Source organism: Apostichopus japonicus, chromosome 8 (assembly GCF_037975245.1).
Source record: "Apostichopus japonicus isolate 1M-3 chromosome 8, ASM3797524v1, whole genome shotgun sequence".
NCBI lineage: Eukaryota > Metazoa > Echinodermata > Holothuroidea > Aspidochirotida > Stichopodidae > Apostichopus > Apostichopus japonicus.
The window spans coordinates 2,314,811-2,332,142 of record NC_092568.1 but is presented as its reverse complement, the minus strand read 5'-3'; the positions used below and the strand labels follow the sequence as shown (position 1 = coordinate 2,332,142).

The 17,332-nt window shown below is 36.8% G+C and overlaps 1 protein-coding gene across 1 annotated transcript; it reads right to left on the bottom strand.

The window, feature by feature from the left end:
• Window positions 1-308: 308 nt before the first annotated feature.
• LOC139970369 (uncharacterized) lies at window positions 309-15,974 on the bottom strand. Its single transcript, XM_071976004.1, has 11 exons — window positions 15,776-15,974; window positions 14,040-14,223; window positions 13,265-13,546; window positions 12,761-12,879; window positions 11,899-12,050; window positions 11,255-11,327; window positions 10,284-10,395; window positions 9,030-9,154; window positions 7,773-7,848; window positions 7,164-7,279; window positions 309-2,941 (listed from the first exon to the last, which is right to left on the bottom strand). Exons 1-11 carry the CDS (start codon window positions 15,941-15,943, stop codon window positions 2,813-2,815), a joined length of 1,536 nt encoding a protein of 511 aa, XP_071832105.1. The 5' UTR covers window positions 15,944-15,974; the 3' UTR covers window positions 309-2,812.
• Between the last annotated feature and the right edge of the window lie 1,358 nt (window positions 15,975-17,332).

Below are 17,332 nucleotides of genomic sequence, written 5' to 3'. Positions count from 1 at the left end.
AGGACAGGAACAGTCGATTACCTTGGCCCCTCCCACCCACCTCCCACCCGAGCCCAATACCGCTTCTACAGGCAATTAAGAAAGACTTTGAACGACACATTCACTACAATAATTAATAGAGCATTACTATGATCTTTAAGCAGCTCTGAGCAAAGCTACATGGACATCTAGTGCATTTAGTTAAGAATGAAAAAGGTCCTTTACAGGAAATAAACAACTGCCCCCCCCCCCATCCCCGCCCATGCATACCCATCCAACTCGGCCGCTCTATACTCCCAAAACATTGTATATTTGACACAATTGAATGACAGGACAAACAAAACTTTCGAGTTATGAGACAAAAGCATTGTTGTTACAACTTGTAAGGTAAACCTTTGGAATGTACATACACTTATCTACGTAATGTAATTATATACAAAATAAATACAGTATAAATCTCAAATAAAACAGCACACAAAAGCACACACACAATCAATGCATTTAGTAATATCAGTGGCGGCGGAACCGGGGGGGCTTGGGGGGCTCAGCCCCCCCAATAAAAAAGTTGAGGGGGCAAATGCATGATAAGCCCCCCCAATATTTACCAAGGCTCCGAAACGTGCATCTGCCAATTTTTCAATGCATACTTGTCGATCTGTCCGATGCACACGTATACTCTATAGGTGTAATAATTTTAGTAATTGCTGGGGGACCCTCGGCCCGTCCCCTGGCTATAGACCACATTGTCACCCAACCGCGTCTTCACGCCCCGTGAAAAGTGGAAGCAGTGAGTGTGAGTACCGGTAAGCGTAACACGACTTCGTCTTAGGCCAATGACTTGCCTCATTTCAGACAGTTCTCCAACATTGCCTTACTTAGTGGCGGAGCGTCCATATATACAGTCAGGGGGCGGATGCCCCCCTCCCCCCTGACGGACTCAAATGGACTGCTGGCGCCCTTTTTAGCTTTTCACCACTTTTTACTTATTCGCGATTTTTGACTATTTTATTGCGCTCTCATATACCTATTGACATTTGTCATATTCTGTTGGTGTAATTTTCCGACAAAATGGCGACGACACCTATTTATTCTCCGTTTATCTGCAAATTAGCAAGGCCCCGGAAAGGGTCATTTCCTGCAATCTAGGGAGTATCTTTACTCAAAAATTTTCTGTACGCTCCGTGCCAACCGATGGTGGCGCTCCGCTTAGATAGTGTCGAAAGCGCCCCTACAGACCATTCTTGCCCTCCCTGACCAATACTCTAGCTCCGCCACTGCCCTTACTACACTCAAAAACATCTTTGCGAGTACACTACGAGTAATAGCTACTCTCTTTAAAAAACCATCGAATATACAAATTACAATGTTTTTACAGACTTTTAGGTGCAATCTGAGAAATTGCAGGCTTGAGACCTATATTTTAGGGCTTGGTATTCGCAGCATAAAACACTCGGAAAGTGCCGTTTCCGGCCATCTGGGGGTTTGAAAAAACCGAAAATTTTCTTGTACGCTCCGCGCCAACCGATGGTGGCGCTCCGCTTAGATAGTCTCCACACATTAGCCCCCCCAATAATTTTTCCGTTCCGCCGCGCCTGAGTAATATTAGTGCATGGACGGAATCATTTCATCAATATTTCTTACAAATCTAGGGAAATTGAATTCACGTTTTTTTAAATATCTTAAATGCTTTGTTTAAACTGCCAGGCCCCACATCACACATGGCAAAAAAGCCAGTATTCTTGATTGTGACTTACTCTATGTAAGGACATACACACACCCTGCCCCTCTCCCTCACCCCACAAAAAGTAACAAATTGTTGGGGAAAAACCTGTGGGATTGGTTTGTCATACCTCTAATATATGAGTTACATGAATAAAACTAGTTAACTTGTTAAGTCAGGGAAATTATCTTGCAGCAAATACATAATCCTGACCTGAAAATAATGCATCTCCTTTCTGTGATAAATCTATTTTCTGACAGGAAGGTTTGGGGTGGTGCAGTATATATTCCATTAACAATTGATCTGGTATAATAACAGCTCATTGTGGGGATCTAGACACCCCTCCCCTCCCCCACCCATACCAATACCTATTGCCATCACTAATTCAATGTTTATTTTTTATGTCTTTGTTAACAGGGAACATGGTGGCACAAGTCCAGAGCACAGATAAGTTCCTCAGAGGCCCGATCAAAATGGTTAGTTATTCTTTCATCTTTGAAGTCAAATCAACATTGTCACTGCTGCCATGCACTACCCATTTCAGAGATTCTGGCTTGCCGCCACCCTGCGTTGCCATGACAGTTTTTATCACTTCAAAGCACAAGGGTTAGCTCAGTTGTTCCCCAATTGATCACTGAGGTTTGCCATGACTGCTCCATACACCAGCCATTGAAGGTTGCATGTTGTAATGCCTTTGAAGCGCTGTCCTGCTTGAGGCTCAATCTTCGTTTTGATCTCAAAATAGAAATGTAAAACTAACACAAGGTAACTTCCCCTCAGATCTTTCTTAGTAACCCATGTAAATCTTATATGCAACCTTTCTACACGTTAATAAGCATATTACAGTTTTGTGTCTTAAATTAAAAAAAATGTACTCCACTACTGAATTCTCTTTTCACTTTTAAACAGAATCCAATCACGATATATAATTCAGTTAACGCCATGAAAAGCCCTAGGGACTGTTGTTTATCAATATCCTTCAAGGTTGGAGTACTAACGACCATTATGAAGGGGAAAAAACACAAGTATGTTCTTTAACCCTTTAAAGCAGATGTCTGTACTTTCAAAATGAAAGGCAATGAGTAGCTTGGTAATGCTGACACCAGTTATGGACTACCAGTAACTCAAGAGAGTGATGACACCTGGTGATTCCGGAGAGGCGGTGATAAGCTTGGTGTCACTGATCCACATCAGATGGAGAAGATTTGGGTTCCGATGGATCACGTTCAACAGATCCCCAGTCTGTGGAGGTAGAAGACAACAGTCTACAACAGTTTCAGAGGTGAGCACAATTCAGAATTGTAATGGTATGGTGTCATGTATTCATTAACAATAGTTTCGTTTTGGGTTTACTGTGGTTTTTATATTTTTATACATTTTCTAATGCACAAATCTTTAACATTCTGAACCTTACAGAAGATATGATTCGTTAACGTTTTTAATGGATGGGCTGTAAAAGTCTTATTTTCTTACAACACCTCACCCGGTACTACAAAACTTCGCTTTAAATCACCCATGATAGGATAGTATAACTTTATCAATATGTGTCCGTTTGGGATATGAACAGAAATAAAATTTAACCAAAGTCTTCCTGCTCCTGAAATAATCAAGCACTGAAAACATCATTTCAAACCAGGAAACAAGCTCTACTTTCCATGACCTTGTATGTAGTTGCACAATACAAAGAAAACAACATACAGCAAGTGTTTTGATTGTATTGTGACAGCATTTTTAATTGTGTGCTTAGTAGATGTTCCTTGGATGAAGCATCCACATAAATGCGTCACCTTCACTAACTGTCTCATGCAGCGACGTAGCCAGGAATTTGAAAGGGGGGGAGCCCTTTTTGCAATTGATATGGATTTGCAAAGTTATAGGCACGACTATCTGAGCGGAGCGCCACCATCGGTTGGCGCGGAGCGTACAAGAAATTTTTGGGTTTACAAACCCCCCAGGTGGCCGGAAACGGCCCTTCCCGAGTGTTCATTCTGGTTCCGTGGCCTCTTGCTAACTTTTAAACCCCAAAAACAAACGAGTTAAAATAGTACGTAATTCAATACTACATAATGTATTTAAAATTAGCAAGGTACATGTACAGAGTAGTCTTACTTTTCAACTTCTGATACTTGTAAATACAAAGATAGGCCAGAAATGTATTTGATACAACTATAGCCAGTAATTGTCTTTGATACAACTGTAGCTAGTAAATGTTTAAGTTGGCTTATAAGAGAAGGCGAGAGCTATCCGACGATTGCCATCTGATGCAAATTTCTCAACTGTTTTCTCAACTGAAATATTATCTGCGTTAACGGGTTCTTAACTAGATGTTATAAAACTGACAAGATCGGATCCTAGTCTTTTTCGTCGGGTAGAGTGTTGAATGAAATGGCACGCAATAGAAATGACAGCCTAGATGACAGAAGAATAGGTCACCTAATTAAGCCATATTCTTGCTACGTTCATTTCAATAGTTTTTCCTGTCTAGACTCTTAAACTCGTCCAGCAAGCCTTTGGATTTGAATTATGGGTGTTTTTATAAAAAAGATAACTTGGCCCAAAAAAGTGTAGGCCCGGGCCTACAGTGCTACATACTGGCTATGCCCCTGATCATATGATATGATATCATCAGCAGATTTTGTTTCCTGTTTGAATTCTTTCACATGTTCTTTCACATAATATATCAGAAAACAAACATAGTGCTCTTTTACAATTTTTCCAGTAGGATGATTCTTGTTTATTGTCCAATGTCTGGACTTTAATACATTTGAGGAACTTAACTGATGGGCAATATAAACTTTCATATTTTGTAATATAGCCAGATATGCAGTGGCCTAAAAACAAATATCGTTATTGCAGTGTATTAGCAGTGTAATAATTATTCATAGGAAGTGCGTATCACGTACGATTGCTAGCTTAGCTTCATAACATGCTGTTTGTGCAACAACTTAGGATGAATCATAGAAAGGATGAGAACGAACGTTGTCGACGTTGTTGTGCATACGGTTCGTGACATTCCATAGAGTGAGGTTAGGTAGGCAATATGTATTTTATTACGCAGTGGCCAACTGTAGGCTTGTAATAGGCTATAGGCTAAATTTAGCTAATTGCATATGCCAAACTTAGTAAGTAGTTGAATCAGTAGGCGTGAATGTTACTACGATTATAATCGAGTTAACGGAGCTGACGAGTAATCAAGATCAAAAGAGCACTGTCAAAATACCATGCTAAAAAAAAGACAGTTTTTAAACATTTTTTTCGACACTGAAAGGGGGGGAGCGGTTGCTCCCCCTGCTCCCCCCCTGGCTACGTCCCTGGTCTCATGAAATATAAGTTTATTCTATTACTTAAATTACATGGAAACAAATGTATAACATTTAAAGCCCATAGATTTAGAAACTACCATTACCATTAAATTGGCGTACATAATAACCCAGACAAATTCACTACATTGAAAAAAAATCATCAAAAAGAAGTAGAATTAAGTCTTCAACTTTAAGTCTGATGTTTGATAAGTTTTGGATTATTACATTTTCAGCATCTTAGTTGTCTTCAGTCTTTCTCTTTCTCTTAATCAAAATCTCTTCTAAGAGTTCTTTACAAGTTGATGAATCAAGAGACAGTTGTGATCATTTTCCATACTCTTTTGTCGTCAATTCAAATTATTTATCTTCTTTCATCCCAAACCTCCCGACATTTTCTCTACAACACTACAATTCACACCATTATTTTTGCCACAATTGAACTACCATCAACACCTACGATGAAAATATTTTCCAACCTCTGAACCCAAACAGTTGAAATAACTACCGCTCATCAAAGGCTTTAAGTGTCTTGTTTACTTTGTCAGTAGCAAAGATTAACTTTGCCAATATTTATTCAAGACAAATTAGTAAAAATAGCTTAGATAATAAGAACCGAAGGCTCCACAGTGCATCGGTAAAATTTCTATTAATGACAAGAGGTGTAGGTCGATCAGGTCAGAACTAGGCAGAAAAATAGGTTAAAGTGCTGTTATCCAGAGTTGCTACAATTAAGTAAGTTAATTAAGTATGTCATGGTCAAGTCCAGTCATTGCCAGTGATTTTCTGACTCCAGTTGAGTCATTGACTTGAGTCACTGTATTATCTCTACGGGGAACAAGGTCAATCAATTGTTTGAGTCACTTTTCATTCACTTTTGAAATTTAGTGGCTCCAGTTATGATTCATTGCAACACTGCTTGCATCTCTCAGAGTATCGGCAGCAGAGGACAGAGAAACATTTCCATCCTTCCTTTAGATCAAGTTGTGAGAAGTTTTGTCGAGTTAATTTAAACGCCAGTTTCTGTATTGAGTCTGTAGTTTATTAAAAGTACACTGAGAAGTGAGAAGTTCCAGGATATGCATAGCATTCTATATAACATCCACTGTATGTCTACAGATGTTTATTCCGCCATTCAATATCATAGCAACCATAATCACATCAAACCACATTAAACAACTATCAAATAAATTTACACACCAGTCTCTGCAGTATTGAGTCTTTGGTTTATTATAAAGTACTCTGAGATATTTCAAAGCTACAGGATATACACAGCATTCCATATTACACCCACCATATGTGTCTACACATGTTTATCCCATAACAATATCATAGCAACTGTAATCGTATCAAGCCACGTTAAAAACTACCAAGTTTGCAACATTTGGTATCCCAGCCATCAGATACTGCACTGCGCAAACAATCACATGCAGCATACCACGTTTCAGTTTAAACATTCACTATATGTAACATGATAACCAACAGACATACCATATTCATAGCTATCATGTCTATAGCCACTACAATCACCTGATAAACAATAAAAAAAAAACACCACTGCATTACCAACATAGCATCCACCATATTCACAACATACTACAACATAGTTACACCATCACCTCCACACCATGCCATGCCATAATCACCACATTGGGACCCATGTTATAGGCAATGCACCCCTAGGGCCATGTCATATGATACCCAACAAACTGAAACATTTCCACATCATAGCCATACTATCAATCTTCCGTACTACATTGTAATCATCACATTCATGTTGTATACCCATTATTACCACCGGCAGGCCTCTATGCCATGCAACATAATAGCCACCTGGAGACTTATACTACGCAGTGTTAGCTTAGTGGTTAAAGCCGGTGCCTTTCAATCATAAGGTCCAGAGTTCGAGTCACTCCAAGATTAATGTATGTTGTCCAGTTACAGAGTTGTTGACAATTGACAATTAATCATGGACATTAAATATGAATCTAAGAGACTGACTTCGGTCAGCTTGCGGCTTTGATAAGCTAATGATGGCTTCTTCGTGAGTTCCTGCTTGCAGGAGGATCTAAAATACATACATACATACATACATACATACATACATACATACATACATACATACATACATACATACAAACATACGATACATTATGACTTCTCACCTTGCCATCCCAGACCATTATTTTCTTTCGATCCCCTCCAGTCACCAATCTCCCGTTCATTAACCTCAAACAACGGACGACACCGATATGCCCATCCATAACTCGAAGACATTCTCCTATGAGGTTGAAAGAAAATAACAAAATCAAAAATGTTGAGCTTTATTTCAAAAGTGTTGGAAATAATACAGAATACAAGGGGAGGAAAAAAACTTAATAACTTTGGTGGCAATAGATAATTAGCATATCAATTTTTGGTCACATGTTAGGTCACCATCCAGTGCAGAGATATTATCTGCCTTCTCTGACCTATTCTAGCTCATGACAAAAGTAGAGATTATATACAGTAGATTATGAATATTGATTTACCCCCCAAAAATGATGCAAAAGGAATGTGTGTTATTAGTTGGAGGGTAGCTAAGGGTAGACAGTGAGTCACAGCAGGGTAGATACAGTGAGCTGCTAAATGGAAGGGACTACCTTCTTAGGAGGAAAATTATACAGCATATTAAGAGCACAACATCATTCCTGTTTTAGTCCACAGTGTAGTAATACATGATCTGTGATAATCCATGTAATCATTTTCAACTGTTACCCTCTTAGTACACATACCTGAGTGGTTCCATAGTATTACTGTGCTGTCAGCTGAACCAGAAGCTATTACATCATTATCATATTGCAAACAATACTGAAAAATAAAAGTTCAATATTAGTCAGATTTCTTGGGAGCTGTTCATGAACATTACTACCCTACTTATTCCTGACGATTGATTTGCCTTGATATCCCATTAAGGCTACTTATACATATCACCCATGAGTAACTTGATATCACTCATGGGTCACTCAATAGCACCCATGAGTCACTTGATATCACCCATGAGTCACTTGATACCCATGAGTCATTTGATGTCACCAATGAGTAACTTGATATCACTCATGGGTCCCTTTATAATAGCACCCATGAGTCACTTGATATCACCCATGAGTCACTTGATACCCATGAGTCATTTGATATCACCAATGAGTCACTTGATATCACCCATGAGTCAGTTGATATCACCGATGAGTCAGTAGATATCACCCATGCATCACTAGATATCACAAATTAGTCACTTCATATCACTCATGGGTCACTTGATATCACCCATGAGTCACTTGGTATCACCAATCAGTCACTTGATATCACTCATGGGTCACTTGATATCACCAAGGTCACTATGTATCACCCATATATCACTTTATATCACCATGAGTCACTTGATATCACCCATGAGTCATTTGATATCACCAATGAGTCACTTGGTATCACCAATGAGTCAACTCATGAGTCACTTGATATCAGAGAACTCTCTATTGCACTTACTGAAGCATCTAATATATAGTGACATACATGCTAATGACTGAATTTAACATCTCTACAAACATCGCATTCTTCCTATATCCATAAAACTATCAATATGGATAATTCTGGACCAGTGGATCATGATATCTTTAAGTTCACAACATCTTCTTTATATCCATATAGATACTAATGACTTGTTTAACGTCACCATTAGCTCACTGCACTATCCTGTAATCCTACACAGTTACCAATATACATTCAAATGAAGCTTCTCATGTCGTATCAACATCAATATTGATGATTTACCTCTCTCATCAGATATTAATAGCTCACTAAATTATTCCAACAACAGATAAAGCTATCAACAATCATATGTTTGTCGTTAAGCGATATCAAGTAATTAATGTCCATATGGACATTAATTACTTGATATCGCTTAACTCTCAATCTCATGACATCAATATTTTGGTACTCATTTCTTAAAATATGAAATATACATATATTAGATTAAATATAAAGTAACTCACAACATCATCCTGGTGTCCTATGAGTGTAACAGTACATTCACCAGTGGTAAGGTTCCATATTTTTAGTGTGCCATCTCCTGCACCAGTCACAGCTTTCACATCATCAAACTGACAACAGAAGACAACTGAAAATGAGAAGTAAAAACTACAAAAAGTAAAGAAAACAGAAATAACTAATGAAACTTCAGTCAATAACCAAAGGAAACTTCACTTAAAATCGTAACCCTTTTTTTCAAAATCAAGTTTCTCATCACCAGATACAATGTAAATACAACAAGGGAAGGGGCAGAACAAAATCAGTTGGCAAAACAAATCCATTGAGCAAATTCCTTCAAATATACACAACTTACTAGTCAATTGTATGGTAGTGTCCAACTATGAAATGCGAATAGGGCAAACTTATTTCGTTGGCTAAATTAGGTTTGTTGTTGACTAAACCTAAGTTGTTGCTGCTGTTTTACCATGCTGTTGCTTAAACTCACCTTGATGTCTAAACTTCAGTTGTCTAAACTTCACCATGAGTTGTCTAAACTTCACTCAGTTGTCTAAACTTCACCTTGACAACTGTCGTTGTCTGAACTTACGTTGTTGCCATTGGCGCTGTTCAACAATTGCTCAACCATGTGACAAAATAAATTTTCTCACGAAATTCAACTTGCTTTGCAGAAGCTTACTATACCCACGTCGTTAATTAGGATATGTGGGTAGTTTAGACTGTTTAGAATTCTTTCCATTGTTGAGTCTAGTAGTAGCAGTAGTAAGAGTACCAATATGGCTCTAGGTGTAACAGTAGTAGGCCTAGTAGTAGTAGTGGTAGCAGCCCATGTATCATGCATTCTCCTGCGCTGGTGATGTTTGTTGAATTTCGTGCGAAACATCTTTTTTTTTACATTACGTTTTTGAGCAATTGTTGAGCAGGGCCAATGGCAACAACGTAAGTTTAGACAATGGAAGTTAAGACATCAACCTGAGTTTGAGCAACAGCATGGTAAAACAGCAGCAAGAACTTTACTTTAGACAACAATCAAATTAGTTTAGTTTACAAAATAAGTTTCCCCTTTTCGTGTTCCATATCCAACAGAGGAAAGGACAAATTCTACATCCTCTTCCCTTGATCTCCATATATGGAGATTGACCTATAAACCTACAAATGTGTTTAAAGAAATCATATTCTAACATAGTCCTAGCTTACACCCAACCTCAACACACTGAATTCCATGATGTTGACATAACAACACCTTCAAAACTGCTTACTTTCAGTGTGACCACTGAGGGTCTGAATACATATTCCTTGGTTTATATCCCACAGTTTACATGATGAATCCCAAGACGTTGACATAACAAGGCCTTCATACAATGACAATGTCTGCAAAGAGTCAAGGAAAATGGGAATGATATATGCTATAATATAGCAAATAACAGTTCTCTTTTACAGGGTGGAAATGTCTGCTGCTTCCTTTGTGAAGAGTTCTAGAATTACAGTAACGATTAAAGTGATGTTCCAAGATAGGCCTACAATAAGCTGTTTCCAAGGTTCAACTGCACATATGATAATTTGAGTTGGACACTCCTAATTTCATGAATATGGAAATGAAAATCCCATATACTCTAATGAAAACATATTAAGTCTGATATGAGGCCAAGAAAATCCATTGCTGGAAACTTTTGAGAAAATGATCTTAAGCTTTGTTATCTAAGTATTTTGTACCATTTGTTTCTATGTGGTATAAGCTTGTGTCGTCAGCTGTCATGAAGTCCCTTATTGCATTCTATTAGGTTACTGCACTTATTCTTCTGTTGTCAAGCTTTGGTTATGTTTGATAGAGACGGAACGTTTATCGAGATATCATTTCAATTCAATATTCATGATGAATTTCGCTCATTAGGCAGACTTGATATATGAAATTTATTTTGACCTCGAAATGAACAGAAAACCAGCATAATCAATACCAATACCATTTATTGCATGGAAAAGGCAAACAATCAGATTCAGACAATAGGCTCTGTAATATTGTTTCTTTGTTCTGCAAAAGCTTTAATGTAACTAGTACAACTTCACTTCTTACTACAGTCCATATTCCTCTGTACTGCCTTACCTTTCACCAAAGAAATTTTATCTTGCAGTTTCTCAAGTCCTGCAAAATACATGACACAATTAACTTGGAATGATATAAATTATTTTATGAAAGGTAGATATTTAAAAAAAATTATTTCAACACTCTAACCTCAATCTCATCCACATGACCAGAGAGTACGTGCTGACAACTTCCACTAGGCCAAGACCAAATGCGAATCATGCTGGGAAGAAAAGACGTCAAACAAGTATGACCATTAATATTACTTTTTATTTATAACAATTTATTCAAGTAAAGGGAACAACATTTTTTAATATTAAGTTTGATAAGCTGTCCTATTAATGATGAAGAGCCATCTAAAGTTTAATATTAATTATGATAACAGACAAATTAGCGGCATGGTCCTGTGGTAAGAAGGAGTCGTATCTGACGTTTTAAACTTGCAATCTAAAAAATTTGATTCTTCCAAAAGCAATCCATGGTGTTTTCCAACTCTGGATCAAAACAGCACAAAATGGTTTCAAACAATGTTAATCAAGTTAGACATGCTTACTTGCTGTGTACTGTGGACATCATAGATCCCTAAATTGCTAATGCATCAGTTTAATGTCAGTTTGTCTTGACCAAAATTTTGTCTTCAAAAGTAAAGCAAATCAAACGGGAGAATATTTTAAAGAAATTCTTTACTTCAAAGTTACTATCTTCTTTCCACAAGAATGGTTTAAACACTAAACAGCAGAACTTGATGTAAAGAAAAGGTGAGATTCCATAATTTGATGATTTGATAGACTTACAAATCTCCAGCAGAAGAAACCAGATGTTTTCCGTCACACTTCAGATCAATGATACCCTTCTCATGACCATTCAGTATTTTCTTACAAGTTGCTGAGGATATTTCAAAGACACTAATAATGCTATCAGCACACCCAGTTATGACTTCTGTATCCTATGACAGAGAGAATAACATCAAGATAGAACATTTAAAAACATTTTGTTTTTAATATTATGACCCCAACCACACCCTATTCAGATGACTGAAGTCAGACCATACATCATATGCATCCTAGATAAGAGATAAGTCTTGGTCTGGAATGTAATGTTATCTTAGAAATTAATAATTCTAGCCAAGGAGATTTGAAACACATCATCACAATAACTGGTAATTAAGAATATATTTTAAGTTAGAAGTTTGTGTTCACATATTAACTTTAGATTGAGATATGGACACTGCAGTTTAAGTGTTAATTGTAAAGATTCTGTAAAATGCTGAATTTAGGGAAAACATTTCATGAATTTGATTTCTTTTTTTCTTTTTTTTTTCTTCTTTTTGAGACAAACTGTTCATAATGACAAAAAGGAGGTCACAACAAATACATATTGTGGATTTAAAGGTGTTGTTTAACTTGTATATGCAAGCAAGCATACACTGTCTTATCCCTCTACAAGATTAAAGATTGAAGCTGCCTACAATAGCCATATTCATATCTTCCATATCTGGAATGGGATTATCACCATTGACCTCATGATTAGAAGATTGATTGTTTCTTAATTCTGTGTGCAAGGTTGCAAATAAACCAATATTAAGAGGCAGTAATTTATGAAACTTACACCTACATTCCCAATTGTTATATGCAAAGTACTGACTCTCTGTCTTACCATCATCTGTAGGCAGGTTACTGAATCAGAATGTCCATTGATGACATCCAAACACTGGCCACTGAAGACATCCCAGACTCTGACTGTTCCATCAGTACTTCCACTGACGATTATTTGACCTGAAGGAAAGTATTAATTGAATGATTTTGTATGATAGTATGACACAGGATGGGCTTAAACCTATTAGCATAGAAGAACCCAGTTTTATACATGCAAGTATTGCATCAAGGTTTTACAACTAAAAAGCAGCAATACTGAGCTGATTGATAACTTTACATGGCTTGGTACTAAGTATTTTTAAAGATGCAGTTGCTATATAAATTTCTTTCCAATTGCTAACTTTGTAGTTTAATAAGCTATGGATATTGCATTTAGCTTCCAACAAAGGCTGAATAACATCTCTTGTTACTTATTCTAGGGTTTGTATCGAGAAACCTTGAAATAACATTTCTGCACACAAAACCTTTTACAACTGAATGGATCCTTGAAAATATGAAATCTCACCGTCAGAATCAATGCATGTCACCTTTCCCCTATGACCTCTCAAAGGCAATGCAACCTTGTAACATCCTGTCGCCCAATTCTTGTCTAAGTGAGCAGCCCTGATAAACACTTCTTTCCATCGACATGTAGGATTGAGAGTTGACGGAAATCGGATCAAATTGTCCTCGCTGAATGTCGGTGAGCTGATTGCCGAACCTTTGGACCTTGGGCTCGGCTGTTCCATCGATAAATCATGATCGATTCCATAATGCAACCATCCTTTGTCTCTACAGAACTTTTGCCTGCAAAAATAAGATTTTAAGTAAACAGATTAAGTTAAAGACTTAACTTGACTCAAATATAGTTTCTCTTGAAGGAGATGACAAAATACAAATGAATGTATAATGAAGATTGTACAAAAGGAAACATATTGATCAGTAAACTAATAAGGTATAAGTGAAACCCTTGCTTTAATTTCTTCTTGTATTTGATTGCATAAGTACAATATCCATGACACAGAAACAACAGAATGCATTTCAATAAACATTTCCACACAAAATAAAGGCTACACGCTAAATAAAGGTTATTTCTCACATAAACATGCGATAAAGAAAATTGCAAACTTGGCAAGCAAATTGCTTAATCCAATGAAAACTTTTAAACTGTTACCATCAATTGAAGTAGCAGCAGGATTTTTTTTCTACTATTAAATTTATATACATGAAAAAGGAGTGGGGTTTATGAAGTTCTCTATTATCATAGTGAAAACAGTGCATGCTCAGCAGTAGTTCTTCCCATAAAACATCACAATTTGCTACATCTCTCCAATGCTTATTAGAACAAGCTACTCTACTTAGTTCTCCTGCTGAAAGATAACTGAATATCTTTGTTATCAACTCTTGAGGGAGAAACTGAGAAAAATCTGCATCATACAGCAGCTGGGTCTGTAAAACTTCTTGTACAGTGTTAAGCTGCGGAGGCTGTGAATACAGAATCAAATTCAAAAATTGTGAAATTTTACTTTTATATTCCGAAACCAGGATTTTACCTTTAGTTCATAGAAACAACATCACAGATATGTGAGTTAATTTTTCGGGGTTTCTCTGTGCTTCTGGATGGGATTATAATTGTTTTTTTCTTGTGAAATTTGGAACAGAGTTACAGGAAGCCTGACCATCCTATGTTTTGTTTTGTTGAAACTATACATATAGATATTTCTTCCCATTTCTTTGACAAACTGACCAAAAGGCAAACAATACTTTGGGATAACAAGAACTCTGTGGAGTTGAAACAGCTACTACACGGAGTGAAACAGCTACTACGCGGAGTGTATAGCCTAGTGGTTAACGCCGGCGTCGCCCAGTCATGAGATCCCCGGTTCGATTCCCCGCCGACAGCAAGGTGTGTCGTCTGGCAAGGGTGTTGTTCAATAACAACTTCCCGACATGGACGTTAAATGGATGTGTGCCGAGAGATTGGCTTCGGTCAGCTTGCGAGTCTATAAGCCTCCATGGCTTCTTTCGCGAGTTCCTGCTTGCGGGAAGATCACATATACATATACATACATACATACTACACTATATGATCCAGCCATATACTGTTAAGAAGTAGGTACATAAAATTTTATGCATAGAAAATACGCATCTCCAGAAAGTTATTGCAATTCAGTTGCATTCAGAAAAATTGCTATTGTTGGATGAAATTTCATAATATTTTCAACTCAATTTTATCACAACTTTAGTGAATTATTTATTTGTATTGAAATTGTTACTGTAGTTGCTTAACTGTGTTACAAGTTGCTATCCAAATTTGCATAGAAATTTAATGGCCACAATTTACTACAGGGTTTACCCTTGCCAAAGGAAGATTTTACCTTTACTTTATTTAATAGAAATCGTGTGTGTCATGTTAATTTGTGTGTCCTGTGTATCCACCTTAGTTGGCTGAAACAGCAGAAAAATGGTTACACAAAATTACACGTAATTAGTCAACGTAAAAGTGTGAAGAATGTTTTGACCGTCAATACATGTTCCTTTCTATGAACTTCATTTTATTTTATTTTCCCATGTTTTTTGAGAAATGATGACCTGAGGTTAACTTTAAAGTGCAATGAATAAAATTGATCAGAAGAGGTCAAGCAGTTTCTTGGTTTACAAGCTTCATTGAATATTTTGTGAAAGATCCATTCTAGATCAACTGCAGTTACCAGTTTTTACAGTGTGTCCTCTGATTCTGGTCTTTATCTCCTTGGATATTAATTGATATATCAGGAAACATTGTCAGCAATGTCTTTGTTTTATCGTTACAAGGCTGTGTGTATTTCCGTCCGATTCATTGAGATTTTGACCCCAAAAAAACATTGCTACTTTTACGAGGTTGCTATGAAATTCGTACCGCATGTGTACATATACTATGGGTCTACGCTACATAAGCGAGGGACATACAATTTTCGCAGAACCGGCTCCAACGCTCAAAATTATTTGAAGAAAGGTAGATTCCGTCTTAGATCACAATATACAACTTAATTCTTACCTGGCACTTTATAAGAAGCGCTTTTATGGTTTCCACTTGCTCACTGCTCGTTAGATTCTCGAATATTTCACATACAATGTTGAGTTTCTCATCAAACGTTTTCATTCTTATTCTAACAGAAATTTGTTTCATAAATTGTTTACACGAAGCTGTGGGCGACGAGCACATTGACCCTTGGTTGGCCAGAAAGGACAAAAGTCCCGAATTAATAGAGGGGACACATTTGAATAATATACAGCTCATATAAGTTCGATTTATTAAAGGGGTGAGGGAGAGGGGTTGGGGAGACATTGGAATTATTATTGGAATAAAATCGTCACAAAGCATGACATATATATAACAGTTGATTTATTCCAATGCATGGAGTCACTTTCAAGGCACAACATTAATTTTGATATGATATAGACCTTTAATAAATGTTATCAGTCTAGGTTGCATTCCTTATAAGATACCTAATGTTTGAGAATGTCCCATTAAACAGCTGGGGTTCATCAGTTAAAGTGCCTGCACTGTATATTCTTATACACAGATAAATAAATCAGTGCCTCAGAGACAACGCAAAACTCAATGGGAAACTACATATATAAGATCTTCATTTGGCCTCAATTTGTGATATGTTTATAATGTAGAACAGTTTCTTGTCAAGGACAAATGTTGTTGAACATCACTCAAATGTATTCTGCTGTTTATGTAAAGTTATAAGCACATGTTTTGATTGATTTAAAACAAATTATTAACATTCAGCCGGCACATGGGAGCTGATGTATGCTTAAAGAGATAAAGCATATATAAATATTTAGATATCTTAACAAGTAGAATACCTGTAGAAACATAGGTCTAAACAATTTTCTTGTTCTATGAAAATCAAGAATAAACTTCTGTATAAAGTCATCCTTTAATTCTAATGTCCATGGTTATATTAATTCGAACATGATTAAAACTGGATGAATTCTCATACGTATACCTTTGTTGCACAGTTATTATAGGGATTTGATGATAACATATTAAAATTAATAGTATAATTGTTCTTAAAGTTGAACAAAAATAAAAGGTTTCGTGTTTACCATATCATTTCATTCTTACACTAGATACGGTAGGGCCTATGCTTTCCAACAAAAAATAGCATGGAGTAATTAGTCTTAAACCCAGTCATTGAAAAGCACGAACTGATTTTCCCGCAATATCTGAAAAATGTCGATCGGTGATGATGTCACGTCTTTACGACCATACGACTTAATTGATCTACCAGACTATATTTGAATCCCACTTGAGCGAGCTACCCATGATGCACATAAGGATCATATCATAGAATTGACTTACCCTTTGAATTATCATGTCTGGTATCTCATGATCAAATATTCGACCAGAGCGCATAACAGGCCAAATAAGTATATACACAAACTCATTACGTTATTAGGGACATCATCTTACATGTAGTTTCCATTTATAGGCTATACATAATCGTGTAATTTACAACACGGTAGCCTACCAATAACGTTCTAAGTATTGATTTCAATTTACAACTGCATAATATATCCTACGATTCGTCATACATGA

Bases quoted from the DNA above. Each gene is read 5' to 3' on its own strand.
- LOC139970369 (XM_071976004.1), bottom strand. From the start codon at position 15,943: ATGTGCTCGTCGCCCACAGCTTCGTGTAAACAATTTATGAAACAAATT. The intron at 14,224-15,775 runs GTAAGAATTAAG...CTGTATTCACAG, and splicing joins CGCTTCTTATAAAGTGCCAG to CCTCCGCAGCTTAACACTGT. The intron at 2,942-7,163 runs GTGAGAAGTCAT...CTACCTCCACAG, and splicing joins TAATGGTCTGGGATGGCAAG to ACTGGGGATCTGTTGAACGT.